The sequence below is a fragment of the Sciurus vulgaris genome (genome assembly GCF_902686455.1).
Source record: "Sciurus vulgaris genome assembly, chromosome: 8".
Taxonomy (NCBI): domain Eukaryota; kingdom Metazoa; phylum Chordata; class Mammalia; order Rodentia; family Sciuridae; genus Sciurus; species Sciurus vulgaris.
This window is the reverse complement of record NC_136468.1, coordinates 21,451,605-21,474,946: the sequence shown is the minus strand read 5'-3', so window position 1 is coordinate 21,474,946 and position 23,342 is coordinate 21,451,605. Positions and strand designations below refer to the sequence as shown.

Genomic DNA, 23,342 nt, shown 5'->3' with positions numbered 1-23,342 from the left:
GTTGTTTGGTGCACATTATATGTGTGTGTTTCTGTTTGGAGAGTTCTTTAAGGATGTCTTCTATCCTTTCTATTGAATTTTTAAAATTTCTAAAATTAAAAAAAATTCTAAGAGTTGTTTTTCATTTTTCTGAAAACTTTTGTAGCAACTGTCTTATTTTGTTGCTTTATGTAATAGTGTCTCTTATTTTTCCTCAGGAAGTTAATTATAGTGTTTTGTTTTTTAAATTGTTTTCTGTGTAGTTTCTGGTCCCTTACTCCTTCCAGTACTTTTTCCTTTTTGCTTGTTTTGATGCTTGTCTGTCCTCTACATGCTTTCCTTGAATGGTGACCTTAAACTAACCATTTGTATGCAAGAGGGAGGGAGGAGGTTAGAAGCACAGAGCATATTCTGGGGTTTGTTCTTGATGATTGGGCAGGTACTCATTGGTGTCTTCAGTGAGACCTCAGTTGTCACTATCTATATAGGTCTTTTTACTTGGACCAGGACACTTTCCTGGGACAATCATACATCTCCTATGTTGGGGCTGAAAGATTAGCTGCTCCTGTTAAGTAGAGCCAGATCACTGAAGGAGAGGGTCCAGAGATGATGAGGAGCATGCTGTCTAATAGGCTGTCCTTTGACTTCATCTCCCTATGTTCTGTCTTCAGCCTGTCTTTCATTTCTTGGTCCAGATTCTTTCTAATTCAGTATCTCCAGATTTGACCAGTGCTAAGGGAAGTAATTATCTGCCTATGTGGCATGATGGAAGTTTGACCTTCCAAATACTCCTATAGAAAGTAGTAACTCTGAATTTCTGCCTTCTGAGTACTTGGTGCCTCCTTTCATTGGTACCAAATCTCACTCCAGGCTGAGGTGTTCAGATTTCTCTGGTCTGCTAACTTAGTTACACATATCATCTATTTTCTAGAATTTTGTTGCTATCTTTTATTTGTAGTTCCTTCCTCTCTTTTCTTGATGTTCTTTGCTTTAAAATAATTTCTTTGCCTTTACTTTGGTGAGATTGCAAGAGGGAATAGAGATAATGGGAACCATCTCTCTGAGATTTTTCAAGGGGTCTGTGACCCCTGAAATTATTATTTTTTAATTAATTAATTAATTAATTTTTAAAATTATTTAAACAAATGGGATACATGTTGTTTCTCTATTTGTACATGGAGTCAAGGCATACCATTTGTGTAATCATAAATTTACATAGGGTAATGTTGTTTGATTCATTCTGTTATTTTTTTCCCTTCCCCCCACCCCTCCCACCTCTCTTTTCCCTCTATACAGTCCTTCCTTCCTCCATTCTTACCACCCTCCTTATCCCTAAACCTAAACCTAACCCTAACCCTAACGCTAACCCCTCCTACCCCCCATTATATGTCCTCATCCGCTTATCAGCGAGATCATTCGTCCTTTAGTTTTTTGAGATTGGCTTATCTCACTTAGCATGATATTCTCCAATTTCATCCATTTGCCTGCAAATGCCATAATTTTATCATTCTTTATGGCTGAGTAATATTCCATTGTATATATATACCACAGTTTCTTTATCCATTCATCAATTGAAGGGTATCTAGGTTGGTTCCACAATCTGGCTATTGTGAATTGAGCAGCTATGAACATTGATGTGGCTGTATCTCTGTAGTATGCTGTTTTTAAGTCCTTTGGGTATAGGCCAAGGAGTGGGATAGCTGGGTCAAATGGTGGTTCCATTCCAAGCTTTCTGAGGAATCTCCATACTGCTTTCCAGAGTGGCTGCACTAATTTGGAACCCCACCAGCAATGTATGAGTGTACCTTTTTCCCCACATCTTCTCCAACACCTGTTGTTGCTTGTATTCTTGATAATCGCCATTCTAATTGGGGTGAGATGGAATCTTAGGGTAGTTTTGATTTGCATTTCTCTTATTACTAGAGATGTTGAACATTTTTTCATATATCTGTTGATTGCTTGTACATCTTCTTCTGTGAAGTATCTGTTCATTTCCTTAGCCCATTTGTTGATTGGATTATTTATATTCTTGGTGTAGAGTTTTTTGAGTTCTTTATATATTCTGGAAATTAGCGCTCTATCTGAAGTATGAGTGGCAAAGATATTCTCCCACTCTGTAGGCTCTCTCTTCACATTACCGATAGTTTCCTTTGCTGAGAGAAAGCTTTTTAGTTTGAATCTATCCCAGTTGTTGATTCTTGCTTTTATTTCTTGTGCTATGGGAGTCCTGTTAAGGAAGTCTGATCCTAAGCCAACAAGTTGAAGATTTGGACCTACTTTTTCTTCTCTAAGATGCAGGGTCTCTGGTCTGATTCCGAGGTCTTTGATCCATTGTGAGTTGAGTTTTGTGCAGGGTGAGAGATAGGGGTTTAATTTCCTTGTGTTGCATATGGTTTTCCAGTTTTCCCAGCACCATTTGTTGAAGCGGCTATCTTTTCTCCATTGCATATGTTTGGCACCTTTGTCTAGTATGAGAAAATTGTATTTATTTGGGTTTGTGTCCATGTCCTCTATTCTGTACCATTGATCTACCTGTCTATTTTGGTACCAATACCATGCCGTTTTTGTTACTATTACTTTGTAATAAAGCTGAAGATCTGGTATTGCGATACCCCCTGCTTTGCTCTTTCTACTGAGGATTGCTTTAGCTATTCTGGGTTTTTTATTCTTCCAGATGAATTTCATAATTGCTTGCTCTATTTCTGTAAGGTACATCATTGGGATTTTAATTGGAATTGCATTGAATCTGTATAGCACTTTAGGTAGTATGGCCATTTTGACAATATTAATTCTTCCTATCCAAGAACATGGGATGTCTTTCTATCTTCTAAGGTTTTCTTTAATTTCTTTCTTTAGTGTTCTGTCGTTCTCATTGTAGAGGTCTTTCAGCTCTTTTGTGAGATTGATTCCCAAGTATTTTATTTTTTTTGATGCTATTGTGAATGGGGTAGTTTTCCTAATTTCTCTTTCTGAAGATTCATCTCTTATGTATAAAAATGCATTGGATTTATGAGCATTGATCTTGTAACCTGCTACTTTACTGAATTCACTTATGAGTTCTAAGAGTCATTCTACCCTGCCTATCATGGGACATCACAAAGTTGTCTTATTCAAGAAATTTTTGTTCATTGGAGAGTATCATAGAAGTGTGATTTAGGTGTTATCCTGAAGTTACAGAAATAGATTAGGATCTTCCTCAAAAACCTTTTAATCTTAGCATTCTATCTTCATATTTTCTATGTTTATTGGAAAAATGTTGAAATTTGGTTTGTAACCGCAGAACTATAGTGTCAGCGAGTGTGTACATGCCAAATCTTGCAAAAGAGGAATACAGATTTGTAGTTGTCAGAAACATGATAGCTATTCCAGGGTAATGGACATGCCTCATATTGATGAAGGTTTGGATTATACAGCTGTATGCATTTGCCCGAACTCATCTCATGGTACACTTGAGATGCAGTCAGGCATAAAAATTTTTACCTCAAACAAAAACCAGAAAGAAAACTATAAGTAAATACTGAGTTCTAATTTAAATAAAAAATATGAGGACTGTTAAAAGTATATGAAAGCAGTTTTGTGAATGGTCAACGGTCATGAGTTTTTAAAAATTTTTTCCATGTTACAAGAAATGAAAATTCTTCATTAGGGCACACAATAACTTACTCTTATCGTGTGTATTGTGACTAACCCCCTCACTCTACTCCTTGCCTTTTTATTTTGTCACGTGGTTCCCGTGCTTGTCATGTTCTATACAGACCTGAAGAATGCTGGAACTTGTCTTATTTAATATCTAATGTTCAGAATATAAGGTAAAAAATCCATTGTGTATCCTTTAATTTTAAGATTATCTCTGGCTGTGCCTACTCTGTTTTAGAAATGGGTTATTTTTATTGTAGGCAGTTGAGAAGAGTGCTCAACTCTTTGATTGCAAAGTTTACCTGAAGTTGTGGAGTTAGAAGCATGGACCAAGTGATCCATCAGCTGAATAGGACATCTGCAAGGAGGACTGGAGAAGGAGTAATGGCATTGGGCTTACATCGACTATTCCCTTTTTAGATATATTAACATTTATGTGGTGTTTTATATTTTCAGAGCTCTTCGTATTTGTAGTAATTATTTCTAGATTCATTCAAAGGTATGTTAGGAGTAGCTTTCTCATTTCATGGTAGAGAAAATACAGACAGAGAGGTAAGAGATGTACCCAAGTGAGTCAGTGTCAAAACCAGGATTGGAATTTTGCAAGCAGACCAACCAAGGGGAATAAGTGGGAGTGGGAATTTGAAACTGTTATGCATAGTAGTACCAATGAGGAATGCTAACCAGATTATGGGTTTAGGCTGGCAAGACCTTGTAATGACTCAAAACTGAATCTGTTTTATTATAGGTAAAGGAGAATCTTCTTTCATGCAAGATGTTATTGCATTGCAAACGGGATGAACTTCGGAAACTGTGGATTGAAGGAATTGAACATAAGCATGTCCTGAACCTGCTAGATGAAATTGAGAACATCAAGCAAGTACCTCAGAAGCTGGAACAGTGCATGGCCAGCAAGCACTATCTCAGTGCCACTGACATGCTGGTAAGAGAAAGCTGTTCTAAAGGTCATTTCTGCTAAGATAAAAAAGTACCCTTTTTTGTTTTCTCTGAATCCTGTAATGCACGTAGCACATTACAAAGTGCCTTCTGGGGATTCACTAGCCCTTGCAGGTGAAGCTCGGCTGGTTTTATTCCTAATTTCAGTGTTTGAAAAATGGTAGATGATTATTATTTATGTATTTTCTACCTTTGGAACCATAGCAAGAAATATCCTGGTTAAGAAACCAGTACTTAAATCATGTTGGAATGGTAATGAGAGGTGTTTTTTAGCTTTAGAGGAAGATAATGAATCTCATTTTAAGGTATAAAATCTATATGACATAGAACTTCCAGAGATTTATAAACCTAGTTCTCCACAAATTCTTTGAAGGAATTTTTACATTAGGGCTTTTTTTTTTTTTTTTTTTTAATTTTAAATTGATAAGAAAGAAAATCCTAGACATTACCTTGTTAAGCAGAAGCCCTCTACACTCTGGCTTTTAGCCTCTATCATAGTCCATTAAGTTTTGCTGCTTTTTGACTGTATGAAAGTTCTGAGGAGGTTGTAGTTGTTGGTGAGGGTTAGCAGATGAATAAAAAATAGAAGTGCAGATTTTGCTTCCCAGTAATCCTACCTTTCCCAGGGCCTGTGGTTCTTACAGAGAGCTGCTCTATCTTCTGCCCATTCTGCACATGTACTCATTTTCATTGTTCACAGTTGGCTGAGGACTACAGAAGTTCTCAGCAGCAGATGGACTGCATTTACACTGTTTTCTTTTCCTCAAGAAGTGAGAACCCTTTATCTTTGTTTTATTAGATTACATTCACTGTTACACTGGAAAGAAATCCTTGAGGGAAATTGGTGGGGATGCAAGGGCAATGTCCTACATGGTTCTAACTTATGCAGGTTTCCAAGAAGAGTTTTGCTAAAAGTGTTTGGAAAGTTTTTGAAGGAAATGCGGTAACCAGAGGGTGAGAAGTGCTATCATATATTAAAACCTGGTTATGAACGGACTGCATGGTCAATTTCCACATAGGAAGAAGGTTAATAGTGGTTTGCTCTTAGGAGTAGCAAGAGAATTCGTTTCCAGCATCTTTTTCAAAGTGACATCTTAATAATGGCTCTAGGTTGTTTGACAGAAAAAAATTACTTCTCAGCTTTAGTGTTTGTTAATGCATAGTTGTGCTAAATTATCAAGAATCAGCAATTACAGTAGATAAATTATACATATTTGTTAAGTATGTATGCATCCATTTGCATCATGATTATTTGGGGTAGGCCTGCTTTTATATGTGCCATGTATTAAAATAGGTTGTTAGACTTTTTTTCTGGGTCATGTTCATTTTAGGATTTCAGATTTTTGTTTATGGGTCTATTACTTAACGGCTAATTTATTTACTTAAAGGCTAATCAGTCATGGCTATTCCTCTACCCTCTTTTTTGACATTTTTCTTCAGGAATTCTTCATATAACTTCATTAAATTATTGTTCATAAGTTGTAGAAATTCCATGCCAGCTTGTTGTGTTAGTTAGCTTTCCAGTTATTGTTAAAAATACCTGAGATGAATTAACTCATAAGGATATAAAAGTTCATTTTGACTCACAATTTCTGAAGGTTCAGTCCATGGTGATTTGGTCCCATTGCCTTTGGGCCTGTGGTGAGACAGTGTATAATGGAAGGTGCACGTGGCAGAGGAAGCTGTACCTCATGGCAGCTGGGAAGCAAAGACAGAGGAAGTGGCTGGGTTCCCAGTATCCTCTATAAGGGCATGTCCCTAATGCCCTAACTTCTTTCTACTAGACTCCACCTCCTAAAAGTTCCACCACCTCCCTATGGGGTCACATGCTGGGGACCAAGCCTTCAATACATGGCCTTTGGAGAACATGAAGATCCAAACTGGCACAAACTTAAGTAAAAAGAACTGTTTGACTTATGTAACCTATCTGCTAAAGAGACAGGAATATACAACATGAAATGTTACTATATGTTCCCTCTGCATGTTTTCTTCCTGTTCTACTGTAGACGGGTATCTTCTGCAAGTATGAAAGGGTGTGGGTGTCAGAGGAGAAAGTGATATAGACTGCAGTCTATATTTTTCTGACTTTGTACAAGAAAATACCCTTTTTTTCCTAATTGAAAAATGTGATATGAAATTGCAGAAGATTGCTTTGCAGAAGAAAATAATCTTTTTTCCTAGTTAAATAATTGAGACATAGATTGAGCGAGTTTGGGTACCATGATCATAGGTTTAACTAAAATCATGTGGTTAGGGTGGTGGGAATTGGAGTGGGAAGGAAGAATAGTTGCCTCCACAACAGGGTGAGTGTCTAAAATACATTTCCCAGAAGTTTTGTTCCTTTCCCCCCTATTTATAGTTATTTATATATTCTGGATACTAATCTTTTGCATAGTAGATTATAAATATCTTCTTTCAATTGGTGGTTTATCTTTTTACTTTTTTATGGTGTCTTTTGTTAGAAAATTAAAAAAAAAATTTAAATGCCATGAAGTTTCTCAATCTTGTTCATTTTGTTAGATGCTTTTAAGAATTGTTTTTCATCCCAGTGTCTTAAAGAAAATCTCCTATGTTCTCTTCTTTAATCTTTCCACATACCATTATATATATGATATGAACCATGAATCTAATTTTATCTTTCTTCTGGATAGCCAGTTGGCTCAGACTCTTTATTGAATCATTTTTCTACTGATTTATAATGCCCTTTTTCACATGCCATATTTTCACATATGCATAGATGTGAATCCAGGTTCTTTATTTTATTCAATTTGGTCTCATCTATACCTGCACCAAACATACTGGTTTAATTACTATATAATATATCTTGATATGAAGTGAAGACATTCACTTGCTGTCTGTGCTGTTCTTGGCCTTTTACTCTTCCGTAGCAATTTCAGTGTCAACTTGTTAAATTCCACAAAAAGTGTGATAGGATTTTCATTAAAATTGAGAGAATTTCTATGTTAGCGATATTGAGGCTTCTTGTCAGTTGATAGGATATGCCTCATGTATTAAAGACTTTATTTAATGTCCTTTAATAATACTTAGTTATGTCTTCTTTAGAAGTATTGTGTATATTTTGTTAGATTTAATCTGAATACCATGTATTTTTGATGCTTTTTAAAAAACAATAGTTCTTTAATTATAGTTTCTAGTTATTTGTTGCTGGTATATAAGGATAGGATACATTTTTTTTTTTTTTTGAATTGACCATATATTTCCCTGAAATGATTCACAATTCTGTCTACCTGGAAAATGGTGACATGTTCTTTAAGATTTCATCAACTCTTTGAAAGTCCTGGACACTTGGATGTTCTTCTTTGTGTTTCCTTAAGCTGCATGTATTTCATCATAATATAATTGTTTTGTTTGTGTGGTAGTTATTGAAAGTAGGGGTGTGTTTTACCTATTTTTGTCTGCCTTTGCCTCGCATAGTGCAGTTCATATGGTCAGAGTTCACAAATTATTAGTCAAATGAGTAACTATGTAAAAGTCTTTAATACATAGAAAGGTGGTGTTTTTTTTTTTTAGGAGTTTTGGTATACTTTCTCTTCTGGTTAGTGGGGTTTTTCTTTCTTTTTTTAATGAACATGGTTCTTTTGTTTCTGACCATTCTTTTTTGTAATATTTAAATGAACAACCATTATAACTAATATAGATTGAGCTAATGTGGATGTTATATTTGTTAATTCATTTAATGCTCTCAATAACTCTATAAGAGATAAGTATCTAATATTATTGCCATTTTACAGTTGTGGTATTTGTTTTGCATGATCTGAGGGGTTGGCATGTTCCGTATAAGCTATTGTTTGTGTATCTCAATCACAAAGATTTCATGGAGGTAGGATTTAAAATATGCCTAAAAGGTTGGGAACATTCTTCAACATGATCTTTTATTTACAAGAGTGAAGAATAAGGTTTATAATTGCTCTTTCACTGGACTTCATATAAAAGAAGATCACATTTCCTTTGCCCATGGTTATATGCCATCAGAAGTAAAATCTACTTAAGGAATCTCAAGGGTCCAAATGGAAATCTTTGCTAAAAGACATCAGAGGAAAGTAAAGACAAAACAATCTAGTCTTTCAAAACCCCCTAATTTCCTTGGATTTGTTTGTCTGAGATATTGCATTTTCATTTTAAGGCAGGTGCAGATGCAGATATGTAGTAATTTGATCCCTGCTCAGTATGGGTTAATATTCTAGAGTAAATAAATCAGTGGTGACCCCTGGCTCTTGCCAGCTCCTGCTGTTCTCGTTTCACCATCAGACTGGCCTAGTAGCTATAGGGTTGGCTTTTAGGTAGGATATTTATTTCTTCTTTTGATATGATAACCTGAGTATTGCATGAAATAATTAAATTGTCATGACAGTGAATGTCTGCAAATAGGCCTGGCCTTTTGTTTCCTTCTTCAAGGTAAACAGCTGCTGTTGGCTTATGAAAAGCTAGAAGTGATCCAACAAGAAGCCTGTATCCGTCACATTGAAATCAGAGACTTGATTAATATTGTAGCCTGTAGCTTTGTGATATGTGTGGTTTAAATTAGACCTTTGCAGTCATTGTACTGGGTTGATGCAAGCACATTAATGACATAATTTCTGGTTGCTGCATCACGTTTCTGCAGTCTGTCCTTTGTATTCCACTCACATTAATTGAAGTAATTTTGCCAGTGAAGCGTGTTTCAAACCTCTGCATTTAAATTGAAATTTTAATTCCCTTATTGTCTTGAAAAGACGGCTGAAGATGCCTTGTTACAGGTTTCATTATCACTCAAAACACTCCAGCTGCTGGTTCTAATGTACAATGACTGATTAATTCTGGGAAGAATTATTAATATAAGAATAGTGGCGTCTTCCCAGTGGTATAAGCTAACCAGAAAGGTATTTTGTGATAGTTAATATTTTTATAAACTTTTTTTCTCAAAGAAAATTTGTGTGTAGAAGTCTGCATCATACTAAAATTGCAGAGAGCTTTGAAAACCACTTACACCAGTTCTGATTTATCAGCCCATAGAAGTCAATTCATAATTGCGTTCAATCAGTGGAAACCAAGCCAGTGTGAGTAGTTTTGAAGCACTTTAGCTGACAGTCACAAGACTTGTGACTAAAATAATTTTTTCATTTCTATGTCTTCCTAAGATTATAGAGATTTTGAATGTCTTTTAATCATTTTTCTTATATGTCTTCTAAAAACAGACTCCATAGCTATGTGGTCAGATAAGGATTATTATAATTATAATAATAACTTATATGTAGCTGTGCCTTCTTCCCAGAGGATCCCAGAATGCTTTCCTGGGAGAGTGGTGTGGTGGAGTGATCCCACTCACTCTGAAAAGATGGTCATATCTGAGATAATGAGAATAAGGCAGCTTTTGAATTGAATAGTTTTCTAGAACCCTGTAATAAAAGTAAGCATATTTGTAGTATTTTCTATTTATAAGATCCTTGGCAGTTTTTGGGTAATATGGAAGCTTGTGGATTGTTACCATGGGTTTATAGTTTGGGTTAGATGGACCTTTCCTCGAATCCTCACTTTGACTCTACACTGATTGACTTGTGGCCCTCGTGGCTAATCATTTATCTTTGCTGAAAGTTGGACTTAAGAATAATACATACCACTAAGGTGTAGAAAGGGTTAAATGAAATGTTAAACCTTATACATAAGGTATTCATAGTGTATATAGTAAGTTTTCAAAATGTTATTTATAATTTTTGGTTATTTTTATTGGTAGGAAAGAATATGGTGATTGCGCCCATGTTATACTCTCAAAAACTGATCTGGAGATGAGCTTAAATAGAGCTACTAAAAGAGCTGAAGTAGGGCCAGCTGAAATATTTTTGGGCTAGGTTAAGCATTCTGGACTTCTTTTCTTTTTGGCCTAACATGGACATTACATGAATGCAAGACCAGCCCAACTCTTAATTAACTATTATTTAATTTGTACATATTTATGGGATACTGTGTGATACTTTGATACATGTAAACAATGTGTAGTGATCAACTCAGGGTGATTAACATTTCCATTATATTTTCATTACTTTGTGTTTGGAGCCTTTGAACACTTATCCTTTAGTTATTCTTAAATATGTAATAGGTTATGTGAGTTCTTGTTGCCCCACTGTGCTGGAGAACCACTGGGTCTTATTTCTTCAATATAACGGTATTTGGGTACTGTTGTCCAGCTTCTCTCTGCCTCCCCACTTCCCATCCTCTAGTAACCACTGTTCTATATCCAGATCAACTTGTAGGCATCAACGTGTGAGGGAAAGCATGGAATGTATGTATTTCTGTTTCTGACTTATTTCCTTGAACATAATCTTCTCCAGTTCCACCCATTTGACTGAAATTGATAGAATGTCATTCTTACTTGTGACTGATTCCGTTGTGTATATATATCACATTTTCTTTGTCCATTTGTCTCTTGACATGCATCTAGGTTGATTTCATAGCTTAGCTATTGTGAATGGTGCAGCAATAAGCATAGGCATGCAGGTATTGCTCTGATATGTTGGCATAATTTCCTGTGAGTACATTCACTGAAGTGGGATAGCTGGATCATATAGTAGATTTATTTTGTTTTTTAAGAGATGCATCTTGCTGTGTCACCCAGGGTGACCTCAAACTCCTGGACCCCAGAGAACCTTCTGCTTCAACCTTTCAAGTATCTGCAACTAAGCAGATACCTGTCACATGCCACTGCATGCTTATTTTCAGTTTTTTAATGAAACTTTACAGCGTTCTCCATAGTGGGAATACTAATTTATGTTTCCACCAATGGTTTTTTAAAAATATTTTTAGTTGTAGATGGACACAATATGTTTATTTTGTTTCATGTGATGCTGGGGATTGAACCTAGTGCTAATAAGCAAATGCTCTACCACTGAGCCATAACCCAAGCCCCTCCACCAGTGACTTTTAAGAGAGTTCTTCACATCCAAGCTAGCATGTTTTGTGTGTGTGTACAATTGTATGTGTACTTTTTTTTTCTAAATAATCATTCTAACTGGGGTGAGATATCTTTTGTGGTTTTGACTTGTGTTTCCCTAAGTGCTAATTATGACGATGATCCTTCCCTCCCTTCCTTTCTTCCTTTCCTTTTCTTTTCCTTTTCCTCTTCCTTCCTTCTGTGAACCCAGGGCTTTGTGCATGTTCCACCACTGTGTTACACACCCTGTCCCTAAATTTCTTTTGAAAATGTATATTCATCAATCACTTGCCTATTTTTAAATGAGGTTATTTGCTTTTTTGTTACTGAGTTTTTGGTTTTCTTTTATGTTCTGGATATTAATCACTTGTCAAATGCAGAGCTCCAAAATTTTTTTTCTGTTTTGTGTGTTTGTTCACTTTGTTCTTTCCTTTGCTGTGTGGAAGCTTGCTTCTTAGTTTGATATCATCCCACTTGTCTATTTTTAGTTTTGTTTCCTAGGCTTTGGTGGTCTTATCCCAAAATTTGTTGCCTATACTGATATCTTGAAGTATTTCCCCCAGGTTCTTCCAGGAGTTTCTTAGTTTCAGGTTTACATTTAGTTATTTGGTCTATTCTGAGTTGATTTTTATAAAAGATGAGAAATAGGGGTCAACTTTCAATATTCCAGATGGTTATCCACGTTTCCCATTACCATTTATTTAAGATACTTTCCTTTTCCCAATGTACATTTTTGGTGCCTTTGTCTACAGTAAGGTGGTTGTGAATGCATTGGGTTATTTCTGGGAACCCTAATTCTGGGTTTTTATGCCAGTGTCTTGCTGTTTTGATTACCATAGCTTTGAAGTATATTTTGAGATCAAGTGTTGTGATGCCATTACTTTTGTTCTTTTTGCCCAAGTTTGTTTTAACTATTTGGAGTCTTTTGTGCTTCTGTATGAATTTTAGATTTTTTTCCTAGTCTTTGGTAATTTTGGTTGGGATTATGCTGCATCTGTAAATTGCTTTGGATAGTTGTGGATGTTGTAACAATATTAACTTTCCCATACCATGAGTGTGTGAAGTCTTTGTTTTTGTTACAATTTCATCAGTTTTTTTTCCCCATTGTAGGGGTCTTTCACTTTCTTGATTAAATTTATTCCTTGGTATTTTATTTTTCTGTAGCTACTGTGAATGGGATTGCTTTCATGATTTCTTTTTTAAAAATATATTATGGGTGTATAGAATGCTACTGAATTTTGTATGTTGATGTTTTAATCTGGCAACTGAATTTATCAATTCTATTCTTTTGGTAGAAACTTGAGGTTTCTCTCTATATAGAATTATGTCATCTGCAAATAGGGATCATTTGACTTTCTCCCTCCCCCTTCCTATATGTATTCCTTTTCTTTCCTTCTCTTGTCTCATTGCTCTGGGTATGATTTCTTGTATAATATTGATTATGAGTAGTGAGAGCACACATCTTTATCTTATTCCCAATATCAGAGACTCCATTCATTATGAGGTTGGCCATGAGGTTCTTATGAATAGTCTTTATTATCTTGAATTGTATTCTTTCTATACCCAATATGTTCAGGATATTTTTTCATGAGTTTCATGAGTTCATGACATTGAGTTTTATTAAGTGTCTTTTCTATATATATTGATATAATCATATGATTTTTGTCTTTTATCTTGATATGATGTATCAGGTTTATTGATTCACATATGTTGAATCATTGGATCATCCTTGCTTCTCTGCGATAAATCCCATTTGATCATGATGAATGGTGGTTTTTTTGGTACCAGGGATTGAACCCAGGGTGCTTAACCATTGAGCCACATTCCCAGCCCTTTTAAAAAATATTTTATCTAGAGACAGGGTCTCACTAAGTACCTCAGTACCTCACTAAGTTGCTGAGGCTGGCTTTGAATTCACCATCCTCCTGCCTCAACCTCCTGAGCTTCTGGGATTACAAGTGTGTGCCACTGTGCCTGGCTACTAGTGATGTTTTTAATGTTAGGTTGGATTTAATTTGCTAGTAAGTTGATGAGAATTTTTGCATTATGTTCATTAGAGATGTGGCTGGATTTTTTTTTTTTTTTTTTTTTTTTTTTTGAGTCATTATCTCGTTTCAGTATCTACAGTGCTGGACTTCTGGAATGAGTAGAAGAATTCCCTTGCTCTCATTTTTTTTTTTTTAACAGTTTGAGAAGAAGTGCAGTTCTTAAAAGTTCAGTAGAATTCCACAGTGATGCCATCTAGTCATGTGCTTTCTTTTCTGGGAGGCCTTATCATTGTCATTACTTGTTATTGTTCTGTTCAGGGTTTTTGTGTCTTCATGTTTCTATTTTGGTAAGTTACATATGTCTAGAAATTTAACCATTTTTTCTAGGTTTTCCGGTTTGTTGGTGCATAGTCGTTTATAATAACAGTCCCTTATGATCCTTCATATTTCTGTGGTAACAGTTGTAATGTCTCCTTTTTCATCTCTAATTTTATTATTTGGGTCTTTTTTTTCTTAACTAAAGTTTTGATTATTTTGTTTATTTTTGAAAAATTTTTTCTTTGATTTTTTTCTGCATCTCTCTGTTTTTCTGTCTTGATTTCACTTATTTCTGCTTTGATCTTTGTTATTTCTTTTATATTAATTTTGAGTTTGGTTTATTCCTGCTTTTCTAGGTTTTTGAGATGCATTTTTTTAATTTGGTATCTTTCTATTTTTGCAATGCAGGTGTTTATTACTATAATTCCTTGTAGAACTGCTTTGACTATATCCTTTGCTTTTATTTTCATTTGTTTCAAGAGAGTTTTTAATTTCCCTTTTGACTTTTTCAGTGTATTTTTTAATAGCATGTTGTATAGTCTACATGAAGACGTATTAGTTTCTTTTGTTGTTTATTTCTAGTTTTACTCCATTGTGGTCAGAAAAGATACATAATACAATTTTGAGTTTTGTTTTTTTTATTTGTTGAGACTGGTTTTGTAGTATAATAGTATAATAGTGTAATCGATCACCTACTCTGGAATGTTTCATGTGCTGATGAAAAGAGTGTATAGTCTGTAGCAGCTAGATGAAAAGTTATGTAAATGTTTGCTAGGTTCATTTGATCTATAGTATGGTTTAATTCTGATTTTTGGGGGGTGTCTGAATGACTTGTTCATTGATGAGAGTGGAGTATTGACATTTATCACCTACATTTATCAAATAGATCCTGTTTCTCTCTATAGATCTAAAAATGTTTGTCTTATAAAATTTTGTATACTTGGATGCTCTGGCATTAGGGGCATATGCAGTTATAATCTTTATATCTTCTTGTTGACTTGAGCCCTTCATCATTACCCAGTGACCTTCTTTATTTCTTTTTGCAATTTTTGTCTTTAAGTCTATTTTGTTTAAGTACGGCTACTTTTGCTTGATTTTGGTTTCCATTTGTGTGGAATATCTTTTACCATCTTTTTTCTTTCAGTCAGTATGTATCTTTACTCATAAAGTGAGTTTCTATAGGCAGCTTATCATTGGATTTTGATTTTTATCCATTTAGCCAGGCTGTCTCTTTAATTCCTTCAAGGTTGTTATAGGTTAGGACTTAACACCTGACATTTAAAAAAAATTCTTTTTGCTTCGAATATCTTTTGATGTACTCTTCCATTCTTGTTGTTAATCTGTGTGGTTTGGGGTGTGTGTGTGTGTGTGTGTGTGTGTGTGTGTGTGTGTTAAGATTTTATTCTTTTCTGGTTTTTGTTTGTGAACCTACTCTTCCAGTGAGTTTTATATTTTCACATATTTTTATTCTGGTAGTTTACCTTTACTTTGCTTCTGGATGTAGGTCTTCTTTTGTTAAATCATCTGGTATTGATGAATTCCCTTAGTTTTTAGTTGTCTTGAAAGCCATTATTTCTTCTTTGTTTTTGAAGGATAGCTTTCTTGTGTATTGTATTCTTGGTTGCCTGTTATTTTCTTTTAGAACTTAGAATATGTAATTCTGCTCCTTTCTGGGTTGTAAGATTTCTTCTAAGAAATCTGTTGTTAGTGAAATGGGATCTTTTCGAGTGTGACTTGCTGCTTTTCTCTTACAGTTTTTAGAATTCTCTTTGTCTTGTCCTTCTGACAGTTTGACTGTAATGTGCTATGCCATGGTGAGGATCTTTTCTGGTTATGTCTATAGGCCTTCAGTACCTGAATATCTACATTGAGGAAATTCTCAGTTATTATTTCATTATAGAGATTTTCTATGACTTTTCCTTTTTCTTTGCTTTCAGGTACTACCAAATTCAAATATTTTTTCACTTAATGATATCCCAAAGGTCTTGAAGGCTGTCTCTTTTCTGTCTGTTTGTCTTTGTCTGATTAGGATATTTCAAAGGAGCTATCTTTAAAGTTTAGGTATTCTTTGTTCTGTTTGATCTTGTCTGTTATTCAAGCTTTCACCAGTAGTTTTTATTTGACGTATTATGGTCTTCATTTCCAAGATTTCCTTTTGATTCTGTTTCAAAATCTCTCTTTGCTGACTTTCTCATTCATATTATGAATTGTTCTTCTAATTTCATTCAACTGTATGTCTGTGTTTTCTTAAAATCTCATTGAGTTCTCTTATAATCATTCTTTTTTTCTTTTATTAATTTATACATATTAATTATACAGACTGGTGGGTTTCATTGTGGTATATTCTACATGCATATAAAGTTATTTGATCAATGTCACTCACCAGTAACTTTCCTTACCCACCCCCCTTCCTCCCACTGATCCTCTTCCTCTACTCTGATGTTCTCCCTTCCACTTTCATGACATTTTTATTCTTGTCTTTCTCACTTTGGCTTATTTTGCATACCTTAATGGCCTCAAATTCCACCCATTTTCTTGCAAATGACATAATTTTGTTGTTCTTTGTGGCTGAATAAAACTCTGTGTGTGGGGGTGGTATCTCATTTTCTTTATTCATTCACCTGTCAGTGGACAGGTAGGCTTATTTTCCTAATCTGGGTATTGTGCATTGTGCTGTGATAAACATGGGTATGTGTGTATCTTTACAATATGCTGACTCTTTTTTGGATAAATATCACTGAGTGATATAGCTGGATCATATGTAGTTCTGTTTTTAGTTTTTTGAGGAACCTCTATACTGATATCCACAGTGAGTGTTTTAATTTACAGTTCTCCAGCAGGGTCTAAGAGTTCCTTTCCCCCCTGCATCTTTGCCATATTTTATTTTTATTTGTATTCTCTTCTGACTGGAGTGAGATGGAATCTCAGTATAGTTTTCATTTGTATATCTCTGATGACTGAAGATGTTGAGCATTTTTTACTTATAATTGTTGGCCATTTGTACTTCTTTTTTTCCCTTAGTTTTTATTTACATAATATTGGGATTTATTGTTACATAATCATGCATGCACACAATATAAGAATATAATTTGGCCAGTATCATTTCCCAGTATTTCCCCCCTTTGGTACTTCTTTGGAGAAGTGTCTGTTCAGTTCATTTGCCCAGTTATTGATTGGGTTATTTGCTTTTTTCAATGTTGAGTTTTTTTTTAAAGCTCCTTATATACTCTGGATATTAATCCTCTGTTGAAGCGTAGCTGGAAAAGATTTTGTCCCATTCTATAGGTTGTCTCTTCACTCTGTTATTTATTTCCTTTACTGTGCAGAAGCTTTTTCATTTGATGCCACCACATTTGACTCTTGCTATTATTTTCTCAGCTATAGGAGTCTTGTTCAGGAAGTTGTTTCCTGTCCTAATATGTTGAAGTGTTGCCCCTATTTTGTAAGAGTTAACAAAATTTCTGGTGTTATACATTGGTCTTTTCTCCATTTAGTAGTGACTTTTTTACAGTGTGAAAATTAGTAACCTGCTATCGTTCTTCTACATAGAGATATCTGCTTTTCCTAGTACTTTTTTTATTCTTCATTTTTTAAAAATTTTTATTTTTTACAGACTGCATTTTTTTTCCCTTCCCCCCACCACTCCCACCCCTCTTTACCCTCTATACAGTACTTCCTTCCTCCATACTTGCCCCCCTCCCTAACCCTAACTATAACCCTAACACTAACCCTTCCCTCCCCCACATTATGTGTCATCCAACACTTATTAGTGATATCATTCGTCCTTTGACTTTTTGAGATTGGCTTATCTCACTTAGCATGATATTCTCCAATTTCATCCATTTGCCTGCAAATGCCATTATTTTATCATTCTTTATGGCTGAGTAATATTCCATTGTATATATATACCACAGTTTCTTTATCCACTCATCAATTGAAGGGCATCTAGGTTGGTTCCACAGTCTGGCTATTGTGAATTGAGCAGCTATGAACATTGATGTGGCTGTATCTCTGTAGTATGCTGATTTTAAGTCCTTTGGGTATAGGCCAAGGAGTGGGATAGCTGGGTCAAATGGAGGGTCCATTCCAAGTTTTCTAAGGAATCTCCACACTGCTTTCCAGAGTGGCTGCACTAATTTGCATTCCCACCAGCAATGTATGAGTGTACCTTTCTCCCCACATCCTCGCCAACACCTGTTGTTGCTCGTATTCTTGATAATCGCCATTCTAATTGGGGTGAGATGGAATCTTAGGGTGGTTTTGATTTGCATTTCTCTTATTACTAGAGATGTTGAACATTTTTCCATATGTTTGTTGATTGCTTGTAGATCTTCTTCTGTGAAGTGTCTATTCATTTCCTTAGCCCATTTGTCAACTGGATTATTTGAATTCTTGGAGTAGAGTTTTTTGAGTTCTTTATAGATTCTGGAGATTAGTGCTCTATCTGAAGTATGATTGGCAAAGATATTCTCCCACTCTGTAGGCTCTTTCTTCGCATTGCTGATAGTTTCCTTTGCTGAGAGAAAGCTTTTTAGTTTGAATCTATCCCAGTGGTTGATTCTTGCTTTTATTTCTTGTGCTATGGGAGTCTTGTTAAGGAAGTCTGATCCTAGACCAACAAGGTGAAGATTTGGACCTACTTTTTCTTCTATAATCTGCAGGGTCTCTGGTCTGATTCCGAGGTCCTTAATCCATTTTGAGTTTAGTTTCGTGCATGGTGAGAGATATGGGTTTAGTTTCATTCTGTTGCATATGGATTTCCAATTCTCCCAGCACCATTTGTTGAAGAGGCTATCTTTTCTCCATTGCATATTTTTGGCACCTTTGTCTAGTATGAGAAAATTGTATTTATTTGGGTTTGTGTACGTGTCCTCTATTCTGTACCATTGATCTACCTTTCTATTTTGGTACCAATACCATGCCGTTTTTGTTACTATTGCTTTGTAGTAGAGTTGAAGATCTGGTATTGCAATACCCCATTTCACTCTTCCTGCTAAGGATTGCTTTAGCTATTCTGGGTTTCTTATTCTTCCAGATGAATTTCATAATTGCTTGCTCTATTTCTGTAAGGTACGTCATTGGGATTTTAATTGGAATTGCATTGAATTTGTATAGCACTTTAGGTAGTATGGCCATTTTGACAATATTAATTCTGCCTATCCAAGAACATGGGAGATCTTTCCATCTTCTAAGGTGTTCTTTAATTTCTTTCTTTAGTGTTGTATAGTTCTCATTGTAGAGGTCTTTCACCTCTTTTGTGAGATTGATTCCCAAGTATTTTATTTTTTTCGAGGGTATTGTGAATGGGGTAGTTTTCCTAATTTCTCTTTCTGAAGATTCATCACTTATGTATAAAAATGCGTTGGATTTATGGGCATTGATCTTGTAACCTGCTACTTTACTGAATTCACTTATGAGTTCTAAGAGTTTTCTGGTGGAATTTCCAGGTTCCTCTAAATATATAATCATGTCATCAGTGAACAGGGATAGTTTGAGTTCTTCTTTTCCAATTCGTATCCCTTTAATTTCTTTGGTTTGTCTAATTGCTCTGGCCAGAGTCTCAAGAACGATGTTGAATAGAAGTGGTGAAAGAGGGCATCCCTGCCTTGTTCCAGTTGTTAGGGGGAATGCTTTCAGTTTTTCACCATTTAGAATGATATTAGCCATGGGCTTAGCATAAATGGCCTTTACAATGTTAAGGAATGTTCCCACTATCCCTATTTTTTCTAGTGTTTTGAACATGAAGGGGTGCTGTATTTTATCAAATGCTTTTTCTGCATCTATTGAAATAATCATGTGATTCTTGACTTTAAGTCTATTAATATGGTGAATTACGTTTATTGATTTCCTGATGTTGAACCAACCTTGCATTCCTGGGATGAAACCCACTTGATCATGGTGCACTATCTTTTTAATATGTTTTTGTATGTGATTTGCTAAAATTTTGTTGAGAATTTTTGCGTCGATGTTCATTAAGGATATTGGTCTGAAATTTTCTTTCATTGATGAGTCTCTGTCTGGTTTAGGTATCAGTGTGATATTGGCTTCATAGAATGAGTTTGGGAGGGTTCCCTCCTCTTCTATTTTATGGAATACTTTGAGAAGTATTGGAATGAGCTCTTCTTTAAAGGTTTTGTAGAACTCGGCTGAGAATCCATCTGGTCCCGGACTTTTCTTTGTTGGTAGGCTTTTGATGACTTCTTCTATTTCAGTACTTGAAATTGGTCTATTTCGATTGTGTATGTCCTCCTCGTTCAGTTTAGGCAATTCATATGTCTCTAGAAACCTGTTGATGTCTTCAAAATTTTCTATTTTGTTGGAGTATAGATTTTCAAAATAGCTTCTAATTATGTTTTGTATTTCAGTACTGTCTGTTGTGATATTTCCTTGTTCATTCCGAATTTTAGTGATTTGGGTTTTCTCTCGTCTTCTCTTTGTTAGTGTGGCTAAAGGTTTATCAATTTTGTTTATTTTTTCGAAGATCCAACTATTTTGTCAATTTTTTGTATTGTTTCTTTTGTTTCAATTTCATTGATTTCAGCTCTGAGTTTAACTATTTCCTGTCTTCTACTACTTTTGGTGCTGTTCTGTTCTTTTTCTAGGGCTTTGAGCTGTAGTGTTAGGTCGTTTATTTGTTGAGTTTTACTTCTTTTATTAAATGCGCTCCATGAAATAAATTTCCCTCTAAGTACTGCTTTCATAGTGTCCCAGAGATTTTGATATGATGTTTCTTTGTTCTCATTTACCTCTAAGAATTTTTTAATTTCCTTCCTAATATCTTCTGTTATCCATTCATCATATGATAGCATATTGTTTAATCTCCAGATGTTGGAATAGTTTCTGTGTTTTACTCTTTCATTTATTTCCAACTTCAATCCATTATGATCTGATAGAATACATGGTAGTGTCTCTATCTTCTTGTATTTGCTAACATTAGCTTTGTGGCATAATATATGGTCTATTTTAGAGAAGGATCCATGTGCTGCTGAGAAGAAAGTGTATTCACTCTTGGTTGGATGGTATATTCTATAAATGTCCGTTAAGTCTAAATTATTGATTGTGTTATTGAGATCTATGGTTTCTTTGTTCAATTTTTGTCTGGAAGATCTGTCCAGTGGTGAGAGAGGCGTGTTAAAATCACCTAGTATTATTGTGTTATGGTCTATTTGGTTTCTGAAATTGAGAAGGATTTGTTTGACATACATGGATGAGCCACTGTTTGGGGCATAGATGTTTATGATTGTTATATCTTGCTGATTTATGCTTCCCTTAAGCAGTATGAAATGACCTTCTTTATCCTTTCTGAGTAACTTTGGCTTGAAGTCCACATTATCTGAAATGAGGATGGATACTCCAGCTTTTTTGCTGAGTCCATGTGCATGGTATGTTTTTCCCCATCCTTTCACCTTTAGTCTATGGGTATCTTTTTCTATGAGGTGAGTCTCTTGCAGGCAACGTATTGTTGGATCTTTCTTTTTAATCCAATCTGCCAGTCTGTGTATTTGATTGATGAACTCAGGCCATTAACATTCAGGGTTATTATTGAGATATGATTTGTTTCCCGGTCATTTGGTTCATTTTTTAAATTTTATTTATTTATTTGTTTGACACAACTTGTTTCCTCCTTTATTTGACAATTCCTTTAGGATAATTCCTCCCTTTGCTGATTTGTTTCTTTGTTTTTCATCTCTTCCTCATGGAATATGGAATATTTTGCTGAGAATGTTCTGTAGTGCTGGCTTTCTTTTTGTAAATTCTTTTACAAGTGTTTATACTACGTCTGTGAAGAATATCTTTGGTATTTTGATAGAGGTACTTTGAATTGGTAAGTCACTTTGGTAATAGGTAGGTTTTCAAGATGGCGGCCTAGAGGGTGGCTGCATTTCATGTTGCTCCAGGACTCAGGATTCAAAAGAGGAGATATTGAGACACTTGGGACCAACTCAAAGCAGCCGGGTGACTCTCACCCATTGGGAAGGCGTCCCGGATGGGACGGTAGTCCCGGAACGCAGGAAACATTGTGAAGTAGAGCTGCCGGCGAGACGCCCCTCCCCCCGCTGGAGCAGTGAACTCGGACAACTAGGAGCGCCGTAAAGGAGGCCGCTCGGCACAGCGCTGGGATTCGGAGCAACCACTGGGGCTCCGGCGGCTGCCCAGGGGAGGAGTGGCGCGGAGAGCTGTGTGGACTCAGAACACCGGGGCCTGCCCTGAGGAGGAGGAGGAGGAACGTGGCTGCTTGGGTTCGGAGTGACTGCACCAGAGCTACAGGCGGTTGCCAGAGGAGCAGCTGCGCGGCGAGCTGTTTGGACTCAGAACGACTGCTTCTGAACACCGGGGCCTGCCCTGAGGACGAGGAGGAGGAAGAGGAGCGCGGCCGCTTGGGTTCGGAGGGACTGCACCAGAGCTACAGGCGGTTGCCAGAGGAGGGGCTGCGTGGCGAGCTGTTTGGACTCAGACCACTTCTGAACCCCGGGGCCTGCCCGGAGGAGTAGGAGGAGGAGGAGGAGGAGCGCGGCGGGTCGTTTGGACTCGCAGTGACTGCATTAGCGTTCCAGGCGGCTGCTCAGAGGAGAAGGCGAGTGGTGAGTTGTTTGGACTTAAAGTGACAGCTCCTGAACACAGGGGGGCTGCCTGGAGGAGAAGTGTGGTGGGTCGCTTGGTCTTGAGTAGCCCCACCAGAGCTCCAGGCGGTTGCCCAGAGGACCCATGCAGCGGGTCACATGGATTCAGAGCCACTCAGAGCAACCGTTCCTGAACACCCGGGGGGTTATCTGGAGAAGGAGGAGGAACGGGGGAGGGTCACTTCGACTCGGAGTGATTGATTGCCCAGGGCTACGAGTGGTTGGTGGGATGTGGAGGCACGCAGTGAGTTTCTTGGACTCCTAGTGACCGCACCGGAATACTGGGCGGCTGTCTGGAGGAAGAGGTGTGTGGCGGGTCTCTGGGACTCAGAGTGATTGTACGGGGCCCCAGGTGGCTGCTCAGAGGAGGGGCTGCATAGCCAGGCGATTAGGTGCAGAGCAGGGTCCCAGAATGTAGGAGGCTTGTTGGTGGAAGAGCCGCACAGAGACAGGCTTAGGGCGGAGCGAAGGTTCCAGGCCTGCGGGCAGATTCTCTGAGGAGGGGCAGCCTAAGGAGATTCATCTGCGAAGGGTGAGGCTCCCAGGCCCAGGAGGTAGGGCCGGGCCCCCGAGAACTTTGCAGAGGAAGGCAGCCAAGCCCAGGCGGTAGCTGTAAATTGAGGGGAACCTCTAGGAGGAAACTGACCAGCGAGACCTCCCCACCGGGTGAGTCTTCCCTGCCGGGTGAGGTTTCCCCACAAGGACGGTAAAACCAGAGACTCAGGCCCAAATAGGCCTTGCCTCAGCCCGCAGCCTAGGTCCCCTTTGGATGACCATTGGTCAACAAGTGGAGGCACCTCTGCCCACTAGCAGGGATTATACCCCACCTGAAGGCCACCACTCCTAGAGAGGCAGCTTTCTTGTGGAGCACCGCATTATCAACTTCCTCCAAGACTTCAGCCTACTGAAGGCTAATGG

General features: G+C 37.0%; 1 protein-coding gene across 1 annotated transcript in view; it reads left to right on the top strand.

Moving 5' to 3' along the window:
• EXOC4 (exocyst complex component 4) overlaps window positions 1-23,342 on the top strand; it is a 795,814-nt gene that overhangs the window by 36,027 nt on the left and 736,445 nt on the right. The window contains exon 3 of the mRNA XM_079150158.1: window positions 4,364-4,558. Coding sequence (XP_079006284.1) covers window positions 4,364-4,558 — 195 coding nt within the window. The remainder of the gene's footprint in view (window positions 1-4,363; window positions 4,559-23,342) is intronic.